At 42.6% G+C, this 18757-nt stretch overlaps 2 protein-coding genes across 4 annotated transcripts in view; one reads left to right on the top strand and one right to left on the bottom strand.

The window, feature by feature from the left end:
* Positions 1–7162, top strand: part of rab23 (RAB23, member RAS oncogene family) — a 42001-nt gene extending 34839 nt beyond the window's left edge. For both annotated transcript variants that reach the window (XM_072498405.1, XM_072498406.1), the window contains exon 7: positions 1516–7162. In XM_072498405.1, coding sequence (XP_072354506.1) covers positions 1516–1655 — 140 coding nt within the window. In that variant the 3' untranslated portion in view covers positions 1656–7162. The remainder of the gene's footprint in view (positions 1–1515) is intronic.
* bag2 (BCL2 associated athanogene 2) overlaps positions 1–18757 on the bottom strand; it is a 43379-nt gene that overhangs the window by 20033 nt on the left and 4589 nt on the right. The window contains exon 3 of one of the 2 annotated variants that reach the window (XM_072498408.1): positions 12217–12658. In XM_072498408.1, the coding sequence (XP_072354509.1) occupies positions 12264–12658 (395 nt within the window). In that variant the 3' untranslated portion in view covers positions 12217–12263. Of the gene's footprint in view, positions 1–10294; positions 12659–18757 lie in introns of those variants that run through there. The other variant, XM_072498407.1, reaches the window with a different exon arrangement.

Below are 18757 nucleotides of genomic sequence, written 5' to 3' on the forward strand. Positions count from 1 at the left end.
CCCCAGTCCCAGAAGCTGCAGAGATTTCCAGTGCACCGAGACGAGCAGTATTGAGTAGAGGCTGTGATGTACCCCCCGCGATATACCTGGTGCTGAAGCTCTGCTGTAACAGGGTTGATTTGCATTAGGTTTTTGGTCACTGTGAGAAAGAAATTGTCCGAGGATCCTTTTGCATCCACCTGAGATGGCAAGAACGCAACGTTCCCTCTGATGTGTGCGGCCTGTTTATTGCACGGCATACTGTATTGAAGATAACTATGTGACTGTGTACCTATTCTACTCGGAAACATTGGGACCTTGGTTGAATGTTTCATCTGAAAGGTGACACGTCAGACCTTGGTAATGCACTGGAGCGTCAGCCTCTCAAGTGGAGGTTGAATCCATGACCTTCTGACTCCGAGGCAAGAGAGCTACCCATCGAGATCCTGATAAAGTGATAGATCTTCTCGCAGTAGAGGTAGTCACGTTTGGGTGATGTAAAATTTACCAGGTAGTTGCTGGAAGTGCATGGTTTGGGGATAGTGGTCACCTTGTCCAAGCCAATGTTGCTTGCTTCCTGCCACGCGTGTTGAAGCTGCTATTGCAAAACTCCCCCGGAAAGCTGGCTGCAGGGGCAAAGCCAACAGTCACAATATCAAATATTGTTGCAGCGCACAAGAAAGCAATGGGTCCATCGTGTCCGCACTCGCTCTCCAAATTAGCAATTTGCCTAGTGCCATTCCCCTGTCTTCTCCCCGTAACCCTGTACGTTCTTCCTATTCAAATAATGGTCTAGCTCCCTTCTGAATTCTTCGCTTGAACCTGTCTCCACCACATTCTCAAAGTACACTCCAGACCTTAACCACTCATTGTGCAAAATAGTTTTTTCTTATGTCACTTTAGCTCTTCTGACAATTACTGTAAACCTGTACCATCTCACTTTCAATCCTTTCACAAGTGGAAACAGTCAACGTCAGTGTTCCTGGCAAATCAGCCAGGATCATAGATAATAGGAGATTCTCGGCCCCCTGCTGGCATTTTCTACAGAAAAGATTGTGTGTGTGTGTGTGTGTGGGTAGTGGAGGAGGAAGTAGGTTAGTCTTGGCTCCCATTGCCAAACCAGACATTTTTCAAGGGGGTGAGGGGCATTTAAAGTATTAGATTTACGCTGCCAGTTTTAACCATTATTGTTTGAGGAAACTCAATCCAGTCTCCCTTGAGAAGCTGACAAAAGATGAATTGTATTGATGGGTAAGTTGCACAAGTGATTAAAAAAATACGTATAAAGTTACCAAACTGTGGTACAGGTCTGTGCACGTACAGTTTTAGACAGGTTTGAGACAAAGATGGTCATTAAGAGCTGTCACGCAATGCTGGATTGGATTGGATTTCTTTATTGTCATGTGCACTGAGGTACAGTGCAAAGTATTTTTCTGCGAGCAGCTCAAACAGATCATTTGGTTGTTAGCTGTTAGCAGTAACTGGAATTAAAAGTGTGTATTACATTAAATCATTGAAGTTCTTCTCTTCTCCCAGGAGTATTTAACACGGCTGGTGGCAGTCACTCTGGTCAGAATTCCAACATGATAAATGGGGGAGCAGTTATCAGCCTTCGGCCAAACAAGCAGAGGACCAAGAAGAGCAGAGGCCTTGGGGGCCGTTGTGGAAAACTCTAGCCATTTCATTGCAGCACAGCGCACCGTGCGTACCGTCTGTGCACTATTGAGATCAGTAAGGGTTTTTAAATTTAGATATTCTGACACTTCTGCGGTAGGTTACAATTATGGACACTGCAGTACTTGGCTATCCACAGCTCGCCTAGTGCAGAAGGTTCGGAAAACAAATCACTCGTTCCGAATTCGATTGAAGGTTGTGGTAGTGTAAAAAGAAGCCGTGCCGGGCTGTAAACGGAACCGGCAATCACTGGCATGCCTGATTGCTGCGGCTTTGTGTGGATTGATTCTGAGATGTTAGGTTTGTTCACCGATTCAGTCATCTGCTTTATTCCGAAAATCAATGTGCTCGAGTTGTGCAGCAGTTCTGCATCCAGCCGGATCTACGACATTATCTAAAAGGGAAACCGTTATGAATGCAGTGTGATTAATCCTCGAAAGCACTTCCAAGTGAGAGAGTAGCCCAGTTATCAGGACCAAGAATCACCAGAGCGAGCGAGCTTAAAGTACTTGGAATTTACTTTAAAAAAAGCCTTTTCTTATAAAAAAAAACCATTGTAATTATGAAATTTTATTGTCATTTGAACAGATGTAACAAAAACATTGCCATTTGTGCTTTACATTTGTGATTGTTAATTGATGGAACTAATGTTAATTGATGAAACTAACACTAATGATTTGTGCAATATTTCAGTGTTGGATGCAGCTGATGCAAGATATTTTGCTACTAGTAGTATTTTTTCATATTCAGATGGTTTGAGTTGATCGTACTATTTAGATATGTGTTAAAAAGGCTTTTGATATTTCAGTGTTTGTAGTCATAAATCTGCTGTTTGTATACTTAAGACCTTTTTCTATTGAGAACGTGTAATCATGTCTGTCGATTGTTTGCATGTAGGTTTTGGGTAATTTTCTTCACAGGCCTTATTATTCAGAGCAAGAGATTTGCATGAGTGCCAGTTCAGTACTGCAGTTATTGCCTTTGTATTTCATTGTTTCGGGCGAGTAAGTAAGCAGTTCCATACGAGAATCCTGAATGACAGGGTAAGTAGAATCTACAGCAGGCACCCATATCTGAGGTTGCTTTACCTGATAACACTACAATTTCTATACCATACTGCGAAGAAATCACAAGTTACTGACTACGATTGTTATTTTTAAGTTACGCAGCTGGAAGTTGCTATACTTTCCTCCTCCCCCCACTCTGCCTCTATCCAGTTGTTTGGTTTGCCGCTGCCCTTATCACAAAGTAACAAGACCCGGTTAATGGATGACACTAATGTTGCAGGGTTCTGTAAATCTTGATGTAATCTCCATTTTCACTGCGCGCCAAGTCCATCTGCAAATATACAGAATTGGCAGGCAGAAAAAGATGAGCTGCCTCACACTCATGACTGACAAATGCTCATGAATGAACGCTTCCTCCCTCTCACCCTAACTCCGCGCAGCCATAATCGCTTAGGAGAGAATTTTTAAAAGCTTGGGCTAACTAGGGGAGAAATATTCCTAAATAATTCCTCTCCATCCACCTCGGGCAACCAAAACTAGTCCAGGTAACGATGTGAACTACTGTTTATTTTTCAGTCACCCAATCAAGTTTCAGATTTTAAAATCTGCTTATTCGAAATACTGCCAGGAACAGGCACCTTGAATAAAATATCTTCCCTTGCCGTGATATCAGGAGAATGACACTGATTGTGCTGCTGCTGACTTGTGTCACGGCAGAGTTTTTTTCAGTCCTAGATAAGATCGTTCAATGTTAAAGTAGCTAAAATAAGACACTAAATTAAATAATTCTGCTATTCACAAGAACACAGACGTGTGAAACTTCGAAGTTATAATGAGCTGAATTAAAATGCAAACTTGGATTTCTCCCAACCCGTGCTGGCTGGTCATCTGTGCTTTTCCATTCTTGCCATTCGGAGCAAATAAGACATCAATTTTTTTGATCCTACTCAGTGTCACTCAGTTTAGAAATTTGCAAGAAAACAGCACTCGCCAAAAGAAACGTGCATTTGGAAAGCTGCATGTCTCGCGTGTCCAGATGGTTAAATATAAAACATTGAGCTGCCATTTTCTTTTCAAGAATTTTACAGCACAGAAACAGACCATTCAGCCCAAATAATCGTTGTTGATGTTTATACTCCACACCACCATAAACACCAAGTACCATTCACCATTAAAGATTTATTTTTTGTAACAGATTTTTATTTTTCAAAAAATCTATTGTGCGTATGTGTGTGTATGTGCGCACCTATATATATGTAGGTTGAGGTTTGATACAAGTTGTTTAAAGCCAACCTTATGCATTGGTCCACAATGTGGGTTTATTGCAATTTTCAAATTCATTGCTGTGCGAGTAAGAAAGAAGGGACAAAATGCAAATACTGGAGAGATGAAACAAGAAATACTCAAGTCAATAAATGCTTACCTTGCCAACATCCTGTGACTGAATGAACACATTTTACAAAAATTGGTGCCTGGAAGAGAGAGGTGCCATTCGGATGAAAAGTCATGCCTGCGAGGTTCAGCTGATTTCCCCTACTACGTGTTTCCAGGACATCCTGGTTTAGTTTCATGAGGGTTGGCTTTTCGCAATATACACTCCCTGACGCACACCGCCTTTCACAAAAATTTAATAAATCACGAGCATGTCCATAATCTCACAGAGAAAGGCACCAATTTGGCAGTGTGTATTGAGAAAATCAGCCTAGTTTCCTTGATGTTGCTGCTATGACATTTTGTACAATTTATCATCTTTACTGCATATCAATATAGTTGAACATTTTCTAGATACCAACAGCTCTGCCTTCCAGTCAATGAAGGGTTTGTGTTATCATACAACGATAACGGCATAGAATGAGGCTATTCAGCCCATTGGCCCTGTACAAGCTCATTCAAAGAGTTAGTTAGACCCCTTCCCTTCTCACTCATCTACAAATTGTACATCACTATATGCCGCTTTTGACACGCAAACCGCTGTCATAGGACCTACCCACGACCAATCCACTATTCCTCAGAGTTAGGTCAGTGCACTGCCTGCCAGCCAGTCTGAATACAGCTGTAGCACTTAAAGCACGGGTGGATTGGAGTGAGTTGTACCTAACGACCTCCAGAGTTCTCATCACTGTACAAGAGTTGTAGCGTCATAATGTCCAATTTGGTTAATGTGTTACAGACTCACAATGTACCCTGACCCAACTCTCGAGCAATGGTTTGTGTGCAGAGCAATGGTTTGGTGGCAGGAATTGCAGAGCATGGTGCAATTAGGCAAGGAAAAAATTCTTGCAAGCAATTTGTGTTTGTAAATATCTGGTCCCAGAGGTTTGTTGCTTCCTTTTAACTATTGGCCTGATAAATTTCCAGGCAGCTGATCTTTGTGCATTGATAATCCATTCCCATCTCCCTGCATTCTAAATCATTGCTCGAGTGAGAGGACAAGTTGGCCTCGTTTTTCAGTTCCGTTCTTGCTTCTCTGCTTTTACAAATCCTGTGAAAACCAGTCATTACCTGCCCAGGGGCAGATCACCACTTATTTAAACATAATCGATGCAGTGGGGGGCAGTTACTGGTCAGAATTTTCAGATAAAATATATACGAGATATAAGCAATTCTCTGTGACTGTCTCCTATTCGGAGAAGCCTGGAATGTTTGTTAGCGTTTGTCAGTGTGCAAGTATTATAACAAGATATTCCAAGTGTCAAAAGTCAACACCTTGCATGTGCTCTGTATTATGCAGTCATCATTCTTTTTGGTTAGTGGTTCTTGTGGTGTCTTGCTGTCGCGTGTTCGCCATGACTCTGGATAACGCACTCGCCTCGGAGTCTCGTGGTTCCAGCTTCAAGACCCACTCTAGTGCTTGAGCACAATCAAGGCTGAGACTTGAGTGCAGTACTGAGGGAGCATTTCCTTTTCTGCTTTGATATTAACTGTTTTGCTTCCATTTCTCCCAGCTTTTTGGGCATTTTGCTTTGTTACGGTGCTATATAAATTAACATTGTTGTTGTTGCCCCCGCCCCCACAAAGACACATTACGCCGAGAGGATGAATGTGACGAGACTGTTCGGAGTGGAGGGAGGCCACACCCACATTGCCGTTACCTCTTCTCATCTCCCCTTGAGCAGTCCAGTCCTGTGGAGGCGAGGAATCCAACTCAGAAGATGCATCAGCATTGAATAGTTAGCACAGAAGGAGGCCACTGTGCCTGTGGCAGCTTTTTGAAAACACCATCTAATTAGTCCCATTCCTCAGCTCTTCCCATAGTTCTGCAATATTTTTCCTTTTCAAGTAGTCATCCAACTCCCTCTTGAAAGTTATTGAATCGTCATCCTTGCACTTTCAGACATTTCATTCCAGATCATTATAACACATATTGATCTCACCCTGTGTCTTCTACCAATCACCCAAAATTTATCTTCTCTGGTTGCTAACCATTCAAGGCTGACATCGTTCAAGTACTGAGGGAGCACTGCACGGTGGGAGGTGCTGTCTTTTGGATGTGATGGTTAACCAAGGTCCCATCTGTCTGCTTTGGTGGAAGTAAAGGATCTCATGGCATTATATCAAAGAGCTGGGGAGTTCTCCCAATGTCCTGACCAATATCTATCCCACGGTCACATCACAAATTTTTTTTACTACCTGCCCATTATTGCAGATAGCCACATTCATTTTAAAGAATTTGGCAGAATATGAATGTCAGTCTGTGATGCCAGCACAACCAAAGCAGAGGCACATCTCCATCTCCCAGCAAGGAGCCTTCCTGTTGAAAGTATCTATTGGAACTTGTAGGGAAATAAAGTGCCTCTGACCTTTCTAGTGACTTCCATTATGCAGAGAGGAAGCAACACAGGGTGTACACCCTGCGAATAAAAGTCAAAATGGCATTTAATTCTAGTTTTAAACTAGACTGTCTCCAAACGCTCAGCAAACTTTCAAAGCTGGGTAGAGTTTAGTAAATATGAATAGAATCCCAGTAAATAAATTAATGAAACTAAATTGCTGCTGTGTACATTTTGCTAACTAGATCCAATTATAAAAGGCACTGTGTAATACCTTGGTTTAAATTTTCTTCAGTTTTGATGTACTGCCATGGGATCAGGTGCAGTTATGCTCTGTTTTTGCAAAGGGAGAACTTTAATACCATTTTCAGAATGAGTTGCTCTATCTGCAATGGGGCCAATTCACTGACAACAATATTATCCTGATAATTATTCAGATGTGCGTGGATCAACTTTACACCCTTCCTCTGATGCATGTGATATCTCCCAACATAACAGTCATAGGAAATTTATTACTGGGTTTATACTTTCAGGTATGTAATCAATCGTTTTTTGTGGTCAGCTACAGTCAGCAGTATGACTTATTTAATAAGTGTTCCTTATTTTACTGCAATTGCTGATATGCATGTATGTGTCAGTTACATAGTGCCACACTAATCACACTACAATTTTAGCAGTTTTTGTATTGTCATATCTGTGTAACGATCGTAATAAAAAGAAAATTCCACTCGATTTCTTTTCATTTTTGAATCCTTTGCTGTTTATGTCTGCCAAACACATTCAGGCACGGGCACCGGGGCATTGTTATTCCTTGCTAGCTGTTCTTCTGCCCACTGCGAGCTTACACTCTTTCTAAGTCCCCCTGTCCCCACCCTACGGTTCCTGTGAAAGAGATCTCGCATTATACAGTCCAACTGTTTCTAAAACCATGGTTACGTTTCTTTCTCTCATCTGAAAGTTTTACACAGTTTAGATGCCAAGTGACACTAGCAGAATAACTTGAGAACCAGAGTGTCGTTACTCCCGTGTGAGTGGCAGAAGATGTAAACTAATTTCCCTTTTCTGCTTTTGATTGGATCATTGGGGGAGGGTTGCAGTGATCACTGGGAGAAATGTTCTTGCACAGACTTGACAACTGGAATGGATAGATGGTTTGGTTCAGCAGTGGGGAGTGAAATTACTGAGGGCCAGGGCAGAATTATAATGGCTGAACAATTTGTGTGAATTGACAGCATTTTCGCCACAGTTAAGCCAGTTCTCAAGTCTATATTGGCAGAAAACAAGTTCAGAACAAAAGCCCATGTCGCAAGTGCTAAACGTGTACAATAAATATGCCTTAATGGGCTCTGAAGACACTGCAGTGTTTCTAAGCAATGAATGCCAGGGTAGTATTTTCTAACCAGGAGTCGGGCTGTGCATGGTACACTGTGGGAATGATCCTAAATCAATCAAAGTACAAAGACCAAAATTCTCTGTTTTTGCTTTCTATTTTTACAATTAAATGTGTTCGTTTTGGTCTGTGAAATGTGTATGGGGCTACAATGGTTTGGTGCTTTGGGAAGAAGTAGCAAGTAATGCACCATTAGAACTAATTCATAGCTAGGCAGCTGCTCTGAAACCTCCACAGTGCTACTTGGCCAGCTGGAAGACACAACACTCTGAGGTCCCACTGCTTTGATTTTTCCTTGGCCTGTTCATGGTAGCTCGCCGGAACAGAACGATTGAGACCAGCAAATCACTGTCCAGAAAGATCACATCTTTCCACTGTAGAGGGAGAATCAATGAACGGAAAAGGATGATCAAGTAGACTTGTTGCAAGGGTAAAGAAAGGTCTCAGCTAGATCTAGAAACGTGACAGTTGGGTTTGGTCTATTGGACGTGAATGGGCTGAAGTGTTCTCTTGCGATCTTGGAAGCACCCATCCTGCAGGTAGATAGCCTGTTGCTGGACCTGCTGGCTGGGAGCAGTCACCTTAAGAGTTCCAGCTCTGGGGTGATGCACCCTTGCAGGTCTCCTCATTATGTTCTCTCACTTCCAAGAAACTCCAGCACACATTCCTGCCATTGTTCACCCAACACATGTAAAGTGAAGATTCTCTGTTGCCCGACTTTTGACTTACAGGCAAAAAAACAATTTTCCCATCTCCAATAGAATTTTTAAAAATCAATCGAAATGCTATTTTTTTTTACAAAAAGAAAATGCAGATTTTTGTCCTTATCTGCTCACCAGAGTTTCCTGGAAGATTAATCTTGAATTCAGGTAGTTTGGCAACCTCCAGCTGAGCAAAATAACCCAACCGTACAATTTGATATTCGGCTGAAATGAGAAAGTGAATGGAGGAAGTTATTCTTTCCTTCAGGTCTGCACCGCCATTCAATTAAATTACCACTGATCCTGTGTCTCCATTCCATCTACCCACCTCTGCTTCATATCCTTCAATAGACTTACTGAACACGAACATACCAATCTGGGCCCTGAAGCTCCAATTGTTCCAGCATCCACTCCTTTTGGGAGACAGAATTCTAAATTCCATTACCTTTTATGGAAAAGGTTCTTTCTGATTTTATTTGTTTGATTTGAAAATGGATGCCTTTACTCTTAAGTTAAGATACTATGGAATTTAACTAGTTCTGAACTGGAATCAGGTCGGTATTATGTGATCCAACACAGTTTTCTGCTCATTGTGCAAACGTCTGTGTTTTTGTACACAATATAAACTATTTTTCAAACCATGTTTTCTCAAAATCTCATTGTCATTCTACACAAAGCAAACTGTTTGTTTTACTCGAGTGCCAATACTAATTCTCAAACTACCCAAAGGAACTGGAGGCTGACAAAGCTAGATGAATCACATCAAACATCATGATCTTCTCTTTGTTCCAATTTTATGAAAATGTGCATACAGAAGAATATCTGTGTGTCTTAACGGTAATGGAAATTTTTTCAAATCCTGGGAATTTTAGACAGGAATGTAAACGGTGATTTGTCCAAACAGCTGGAAGCACGAGCTGACTGCACAGCAGAAGGCAAAGTTCATCTGGTGAACTTTATTCCCAACGATACTTCCGTCCTAACTTAATCCTGGAACAGTGGCTTTTACGGTTCTTTATTCTCTTTCTTTTCACAATACTTTAATCACTATTTTTAAACAAACTCTTCCAATAAACAAACTGGAACTATTTTCTCCTGGAAAAGAGAAAACTCACGGGGTGATTTGATCTCGGTCTTTAAAATTGTGACGGTTTCATCAGACAGACGTGGACAAGATGTTTCTACTGAGTACAGGATATTAAATCTAGGGGTTGTAAATCTAAGACAGTCACTAATAAATCCACCAGGGAGTTCAGGAGAAACGTCTTTAACCAGAGAGTGGTGAGAGAGTGGAACTCACTGCCAGAGGGAGTAGTTGAGGCAATTGGTATAGATGCCTGTAAGGGGAATATCGATACGCACGTGAGAGACATAAAAGGATGTGTTGATAGGGTGAGATAAAGGGGTGGAAGGACACCCACGTGGAGCATACATAGAGGCACTGACCAGTTGGATTACAAGCTCTGTGTTCTGTGCAATAAGGATGCCAACTGAAACTTGTCTATTTACTGTTCTTGCCAACAGACCATTTTCTACCACTTTTCCACCAGTAAGAAGTCATATTAGGTAAAACTGGGGTAGACTTTAATGAGGCTTGAAGTGAGAATAACATGGCGAACTGTGACATGAGTTGGGAAATGTATTCTGCTTGAAAAGTTGGCTGAATGCTCAGCAAGATGCCAAACTCTGCTCAGGGTTACTGTTATATTGGCTATAAAGCTGTAACGTTGTTAGACAAACAGCAGGCAAACATGATGCAGGTTATTCGTTAAGAAATGTTAAATTTTCACCGGCTTTTTAATCTATTTTGTTCAAGAGAGAACACAGCCTCACCATTATTTTCCCTTAACCGCAAAGAAATATACACGGCTTGTTTTCAATTTTGCATCTGCAGATTTGTACAGCTGAATATAAATCAGAAATAAAGAACCTTGTTTAACATACAGCATTTAAACCAATGCTATTTCGGAGTCTTTTTTACATAGTAAACTTAAAGAACACTGCTACAGAAAGTCCTATCTAGAGTAAGTGACTCAAGTGTATGGTCATAATTCAGTCTCGTATCGGAGGAAGAAAGCACCTACCATTTTTGCTTTGTTGAAGAAATGTTAGTGCAACATTCACTGTCTATTTCAGTCAGCACTTTTAAATAACTCAGGTGCTTAAAATGTTTAAGACAAAGTTAAACATGAAGGGGCAGAGTTTCCACTCATTGGTGTGCTGTTCTTTCGTCATCCAAAAATCAACCAAATATGTGCAAAAGATCAAGGAATTTCAAATGCAAATTATACTTGGGGCCAATCAAGTTTCCACTAGATTAAAAAGCACTGCTCTCGCAGCCAATCACACCCCAAAACCCAATCAATCACCAGGGAGCATTTTAACTAATTGTACCCTATTCTGGACCAGCTTTAGTGGTTAACAGTGCTGCCTCGGTCACAATCTGTGTGGAGTTTGCACATTCTCCCCGTGTCTCCGTGGGTCTCACCCCCACAACCCAAAAGATGTGCAGGGTAGGTGGCTTGGCTATGGTAAATTGCCCCTCCGTTGGAAAAAAATTGGGTACTCTAAATTTATCTTTAAAAAGCTTTATTTTAGTTGCAAGAATAGGTACATTTTAAGTTTTAAATATTAAAATAATGTAATTTACTAAGAAACTGACCATACTGCTGTCTAGTACACCAATAAAACTAGTAATTGTTTGCGAAAATGTTTTGTTAATGTCACTTCAGTTATTTAAAATCACAGGTTACGCACAAGTGACGGATTCTGATTAAAACGTAAAGAATTTTTGTAAAGAATGTGCTTTCAGCTGTAGTAATAAAGCTACACTTGCTTTAATCGCTTTAAAATGCCAAGGAATATTTAATGCAAAGGGGAAATGTGATGAATGTAGGAATTTCACACATATTGTATTATATGAATCACTTCTGGAGAGAAGTAGCCTTTCCTCACAGTCTTACAAATTAAATAAAACATTGGGTTTCCACGGTATTGTAGCAACTGTTGAGGTCTGGTCCAGGATCGTAATAGAAATAAACAATTACATTCTAAAACACTGCCCAACTGAACTAGTTTGTGAACGATTTTATGTTTGTGGCTATGCAAATCAGTTTCGGTGAAAACCTGATCCACAACTTGGTAAACCAGCACCATTTTGAATGCAATTTTCACCCAGATTGTTGGTCGCAGAAACTTTACCAAAAAATGTCAGGTGTATTTCCATCGTACTGTCACATTTTGGGAGTTGTCCCAAGTACAGCACAGGCAGTTACACAATTGGCTGCATGTAATGACACCACAAATCCCAGCTAGATTGGAGATGGTCAATAAAACCTTCCGTCAATTAAGCATGGAGACTGCAATGCTGTTAATGACTGGGATTGATTTTATGTGTATAATTTATATTATAACTGGGTTCTCCACTCACTGCAATTTTCTGGAGATGTAACCATGTGTTTATCAGGGGATTTTGTTGTAGTTTTGGTTGAGTTTTGTTTCCTTTAGTTTTAGTTATGAGTTCTGTTTGCTGTCATTTCCAGTGTCTCTTTTTTAAATAGACACTGTGGACTGTTTGCAGTAGTATGCTGTTTAAATAGATGGTTTGCTGAGTAAAATGTTACTGTTTGCTGTGAGTCCTTCCAAGTCCCACCCCACTTCCAACTCATTGACTGACATATTGTGTCAATACTCACTTTTTAAAATACATTTTGTTCTTTGAATAGCACAGGCACGGAGTGTTTCAGTAGATATGATTGTATTTGCCAGGCTTTGCATTCTTCTGGTCCAAGAGGGCGATTGATCTGTCAGCATTGGAGACATTTCTAATCAGCTTTTCTAGTCTGTTTTTGAGTTTCTTCTGATCTTCCAAAACACAGCCTACGATAATGGATTGAAATTTCTGGTCAATTGGGCCCTGAGGTGCCTCGGAGGAGCAGGCATTGTAGAGAGCTGCCAACTGGTTCTTGGCACTTCCCAAATCCCGCAGGACCTTGTTGACCACCTCATCAATCAACGCTGTTGCTTTTCTGAGGGCCTCCTCCTGCTGAAGGTTCCGGATCGTCTCCACGGAAACTGCCACAGTCAGGGTTCGGCCAATGAGGCGATTGGCTGTTAAATTGAGTTCTTCTCGCTCCCCTGTGTAAAGATTTGAATAAACTGAGCAACCAAAAAAACTGTCAAGTTATAACTAACATTTCCATCTGTGTTCATATCTACATATAGATAATAAAATTATGATTCATTCACACTCATAAAATTAGAGGTAGAAACAACACCTACAAATTCATGGGTGATCAAATATTATAGTTTACCATCTTTGATTCTGCGCATCTTTTCCGCAAATGTAATTGTTTACAGCACTGAAATTGGCCATTCAGCCCATTTTACTGGTGCCAGCTATTTGCTGGAACAGTCCAAATTTAGTTCCAACTCTCTGCTCTCTGTTTCAAACAAGTATTTATAAATATTGATCCTATTCTCCTTTAGTCATTCTATGTGGCAAAGCATGAGATGTTTTGACTGTGTTCTAACTCACACTTGATTAAGTACACCAGGTTTCGTTCATATAGTAAAATGTCTCAAAGCGCTTCACGGGTGCATTATCTGACAAAAATTGGCACCGAGTTAAAGGAACAGCTATATAGGGCAGGTTGTCAAAGTTTGGTCAAAGAGGTCGGTTTTAAAGAGCATCTTTTTAAAAATAAATTCAGAGACCCAATTCATTTTTTCCAATTAAGGGGCAATTTAGCATAGCCAATCCACCTACCCTGCGCATCTTTGGGTTGTCTGGGCGAAGACACACAAACACGGGGAGAATGTGCAAACTCCACACGGACAGTGACCCAGAGCCGAGACCTCAGTGCCATGAGGCAGCAATGCTACCCACTGCACCACCGTGCTGCCCTTAAAGAGCATCTTAAATGGAGGAAAGAGGAGTGAAGAAGCCAAGAGGTTTAAGGAGGTAAATCCAGAGAGTAGGACCTATATACAACTTACAACACCAAAATGATTGGAATTTTGGAAGCTCTGGAATTCCGACCCTTAACCTTTCCGTTTGTATTTCCCTCGAAGGCATTCCTTAAAAATCTAACCCCCTTAGACCTATCCCAGTGCCTCTGCTTCTTGGGCTCAGTGTCGATTTTTGTCTGATTATGTTCCCATGAAACACCATGGAATGATTTACTCTGTGCTGTATAACAATTGGGAGGTCCTGTGGGTAGCATCCCTGTCTCTGGGCCAGAAGCTCTGGATTCGAGTCCCATTTCCAGGACTTGATGGCCATGGAAAGTGCATTCACAATGTGATTAAACAGGCTGATTAGCAGCCTGTAAATCTTTCCAATACAACCTGATGGCAGGCGGTAACTGCAGGAGAATTTCCAGCTCAGTTGTTGCTCGCGACATGCAAGCTACCTGTCCCAGAAAATTCTAGCTACAGGAACAGACATGAGTATATACTCTGTGGAGAATGGATAGATATATCAATTAAATGATCAGGGACGTTTCCATAAAAGGTAAATGGGAAAAAATTAGTTGGAATCAATACATTTTTCAGTGAACCTTTTGGAAAGAGCTCCATGTTACCCGTCCGCATCAACAATTGCTGTTCCTGTATATCCCAAGGATAAGAATTGATTTTTTAACGTTAAAAAAAAAATCTCCATGGCTTTCCTCTCCAATTCATCCTCTGGTGGTTAAGACAGAGACTCCCTGCCTGTTGTGAATTTTACTGGTCAGAACATTACTCCCTGAAGGAGCACCACTTGACTAGACAAATGCAACAGGTTTGGTTTTTAACTTTCAGCGTTCAGCCTTAACTTGCCCTTTCTTAGGACAGAAGTAGCACTCTGCACTCAGCTGGAGTGTTAGTCAACATTATGTTCTCAAGCAAATCTTTGAACGCATGACGTCCTACATCAAAGGTTACTAATTACCCACTGAACCACACTGGCATTTGAGAGGAAAGCAATTGTCTCCATAAATACTGATATACTGAGTGTGTTACCATTTCAGATTAAACCTGGCACGTTGCAGTGGATGGACTGAATCTGAATGACTGTGACTCAGTTCCACATCCTACCTGCCACCTGCTTCTCTCTCCACCGAAGCTACTGGTGTTATGTCATATCCTCTTTGTCCGAGTCCCCACGATTCTGCTACTTTGATCCCATTCCCGAGTTCCAACTCATTTAGATAGAGGAAGAGAGTTTAGTTTCACAATGCTACTGAAATAGACAGTGGGAACATAAGAACTACTGGATTTGAAAAGGTGAAGGCCCATCTACTTCAACCCCCATCCCACCACTCTCCTGGTAGTCACATGATCCGACAATTATGGAGTTGTTGATCAATCACAGAAATCTCTATCGATGAGCTTAAAACAGACCCAGACATGAGGAGATGAAATCTCCTGGCATTGGATCGATTTGACAACCAGAGGTCAAAAGTCAAACCAAATCTTGAATCTCAAAATGTCACTTAACCAATTTAATTATCTTTTGCAATCACTGCATACTTTATCTGACTGCTCTCCACTTTCCATCTCTGACCTGCTTCTCTCCGACACCATGTTGTGTTGTATCTTCTTGCCTGAGTCCGCATTGTGTAAATTACCCAACTCCCACCTTAGGTCCCCAGTTCAGAACGATACTGAAGGTAAAAGGGTTCAGTAAAGAGGACAGGTTACATGGACAAAGTTTTTGTTCCCTTCAATATAGAATTAAGGGGCTATCTTATCGAGGTGTTTAGGATAAAGAAAGGATTTGAAAGGGTAGATATGGAGAAACTATTTGTCTGATGAGGGACAGTTTAGAGCAAAGGGGAGGCATCACCTTCAAATTGGAGATTGGCCATTCAGGGGTGAGGTGAGAAAGCAGTTCCTCACAAGAAGGATAATGGAAATCTTTTCTCCCCCAGTTCAGACTGGGGGTCAACTGTAAATTTTATCACTGTTTCTTCCTGTGTTCCTCAATAACTCCTGAATAAACAGTGGTTTAGTAACTACAAATAAAATATGAAGGAAGCACTTGCCACAGTAGTATTACATGAAATTCTCAGCCGAAACGGGCCATTTGGCCCACCTGATCTGCGATGGTGTTTATGCTCATGAACCTCCCCCTACCTGATCAGAATATCCCTTATCCCTCGGGTGATTATCTAGTTTCCCCTCAAATTTTTCAAAAAGTTTTCCAGTTAAGGGGCAATTTAGCGTCACCAATCACCTACCCTACATACCTTTGGGTTGTGGGCTGAGACACATGCAGACACGGGGAGAATGTGCAAACTCCACACGGACAGTGTCCCGGGATCGAACCGGGGTCCTCAATGCTGTGAGTCAGCAGTGCTAACCACTGTGCCACCATGCCTCATAATTTCCCCTTAAATGTATCCATGTTCTTCGCCTCTACTGATCCAGGTGTTGCTCAGTTCCACATTCTCACCTACACTTCTGTGCCTCTGATAACTGAAATGGTGTCCTTAAAAGGCCATTTGATTTCCCTGCACATAAGAACACATGGGAAAATTTCGCCCCCTGGTGTCCAAATTTATATTGAATTGTCAGCTTTTAGCTTAATTTCGGCAAAATTTATTGAATAAATTGTGAGAACTGAATTTTAGCTACATATTCTGGGCCATGTTGTGAGAAAAATAATGTTTCAAAATTATTAAGTTGTGCAAAATAATTTATTCTCTGGGAATGGAGGTTTCCTGAGGAGACTGGGAATGTATCCAATGCACAATTAGGAATTGGCGCAGAGCAGAGCGTGACAACAGCAGAGGCTGATGGCGAAAGAATAATAATCTTTGTTATTTAAACTTTTGTTTTCTTCGCAGGAACTACTGTCGGGAATAAAGTAGACTTTTAGAGAAAGAAGGAAAAGAGAGTAATGAGGGTGTAAGTCCACAAATCTTTCGGGCAGCACGGTGGTGCAGTGGTTAGCACTGCTGCCTCACGACGCTAAGGTCTGAGGTTCGATCCCGGCTCTGGGTCACTGTTCGTGCGGAGTTTGCACATTCTCCCCCTGTTTGCGTGGGTTTCGTCCCACAACCCAAAGATGTGCAGGGTAGGTGGATTGGCCACGCTAAATTGTCCCCTAATTGGAATTTGGCATCGTGAGGAAGCAGGGCTCACCACTGTGCCACAGTGCTGCCCCCCAGATGGGCTTTGTTAAGGGTAGACAGCTAACAGCTACCATCAGACGACTACTGAACGTGATAATGACCCCCCATCCGGGGAGAGAACACCAGAGGTGATCGTCTCCCTGAATGCAGAGACGGCCTTCGACAGAGCTGAGTAGAAGTACCTCAGAGGTACTACTGCGGTTTAGCTGGAGACAGGGTTCATCTCATAGGTGCAACGTCTATACAACACCCCCATGCGAGCTGTCGGACGAACGCCACCAGCTCTGAATACTTCCAGTTGCACAGGGGCACAAGGCAGGGATGCCCCCTGTTCTTATTTGCTCTGGCAATTGAAACATTGGCGATCGTCCTTAGAGCAGCGAGAAGCTGGAAAGAAATCCGAAGAGGAGACAGACAGTACAGGGTTTCACTCTATGCGGATGATCTGCTTCTCTACATCTCAGATCGCTGAGCGTCATGAGAGGGATCATGAAGCTCCTGGGAGAGTTTGGAGCCTTCACGGGCAAAAACTCAACCTGAGCAAGCTTGAAGTCTTCCCTGTGAAGCCGAGAGAGGGAGGGAGAAGGGACTGGGGAGATTACCATACAAACTAACCAAAGCAAATTCCACTATCTGGGGATCCAGATTGCCCATGACTGGACACGGATCCACAAGTGATCTGACAAGTCTGACTGAGGAAGTCAGAAAGGACCTACAGAGATGGGACATACTCCCGCTCTCCCTAGCAGGGGGGGTACAGACGATCAAGATGAACGTGCTGCCCAGTTTCCTCTTCTTGTTCAGATCCATACCGATCTACAGCCCCCAAGCCTTCTTCAATGTGGTCGACAAAATGATTATGGTGTTGTGTGGGGGGGTGGGAGAACCCAAGAATCCCCCCCCCCAAAGTCCTACAGAGAAGAAGAAACATAGGGGGCCTGGTCCTCCCAAAACTACAGTACTACCACTGGGCAGCCACGGAGGAAAGAGTGAGGATGGGGGAAAGAACCAGAAATGGAATGGGTGAGAATGGAGAAGAGCTCCTGTACAGTGTCGGCCCTCTGGGCCCTCGCCATGGCAGCCCTCCCATCCCCGCCAGCAAAACACTTAACAGGCGCAGTGCTGGTTGCCAGCCTCCGAACCTGAAACTACATGAGGCAGCACCTGGGCTTGACCAAGATATCAATCATGGCTCCATCTGCGGCAAACACAAGTTTGCGCCAACCATGCTGGATGCCACCTTTAAGAGGTGGAGACAGGATGGGGGGGACACTGACTGTTAGAAACTTTTACACAGAGAACAGACTAGCGACTTTAGAGGAACTGACAGAGAGACTGCAGCTGACTAACGGGAACGAGCTCTGGCACCTACAGGTTAAGACTTTCCTCCACAAGGAGACGACAGCGTACCCACGGACCCCGAGCCACACAATGCTAGAGGAGCTACAGGATGCGGGTAATCTGGGAGGGGGAATTGTGGGGGCCTGTACGGACAACTATTAGAAAGGGCATGCTCCCCACTGGATGAAACAGAGGAAAAATGGGAGGAAGAACTCGGGATGGAAATAGGGTGGGGACTCTGGAGCGAAGCACTGAGCAGGGCCAACTCTACCACCACATGCACAAGGTTAAGCCAATTGCAGTTTAAAGTGGTGCACAGAATGTACCTGACCAGAACCCGAACGAGCAGGACAAATGTGAACGGTGCCAGGGGGAGGCCTGGCCAACCACACCCGCATGTTCTGGACATTCCCCAGACTTGTCGGTTTCTGGACAGCCTTCTTTGAGGCAATGTCCAAGGTTGTGGGGATGAGGATGGAGCGTGCCCAATACTGGCTTGTTTTCCTTAGAGCAGAGAAGGTTGAGGGGGTGATTTAACAGGGGTGTTCAAAATTACAATGGGTTTCGATAAAGAAAATGGAAAGGAGCCAGCAGGAGGATTAGGGACAAGAGGTCATAGCTTTAAGGGAATTAGCAAAAGAACCAGAGGCAAGGTCGGGAAGATGATCTTAATGCAGTGAGTTTATGATCTAGAATGCGATGCTTGAAAGGATGGTCGTTCAATAATAACTTTCAAAAAAGAATCGGAGATGGGGGGGGGGCTTCCCTATTG

This window comes from Scyliorhinus torazame, chromosome 4 (genome assembly GCF_047496885.1).
Source record: "Scyliorhinus torazame isolate Kashiwa2021f chromosome 4, sScyTor2.1, whole genome shotgun sequence".
Classification (NCBI taxonomy): domain Eukaryota; kingdom Metazoa; phylum Chordata; class Chondrichthyes; order Carcharhiniformes; family Scyliorhinidae; genus Scyliorhinus; species Scyliorhinus torazame.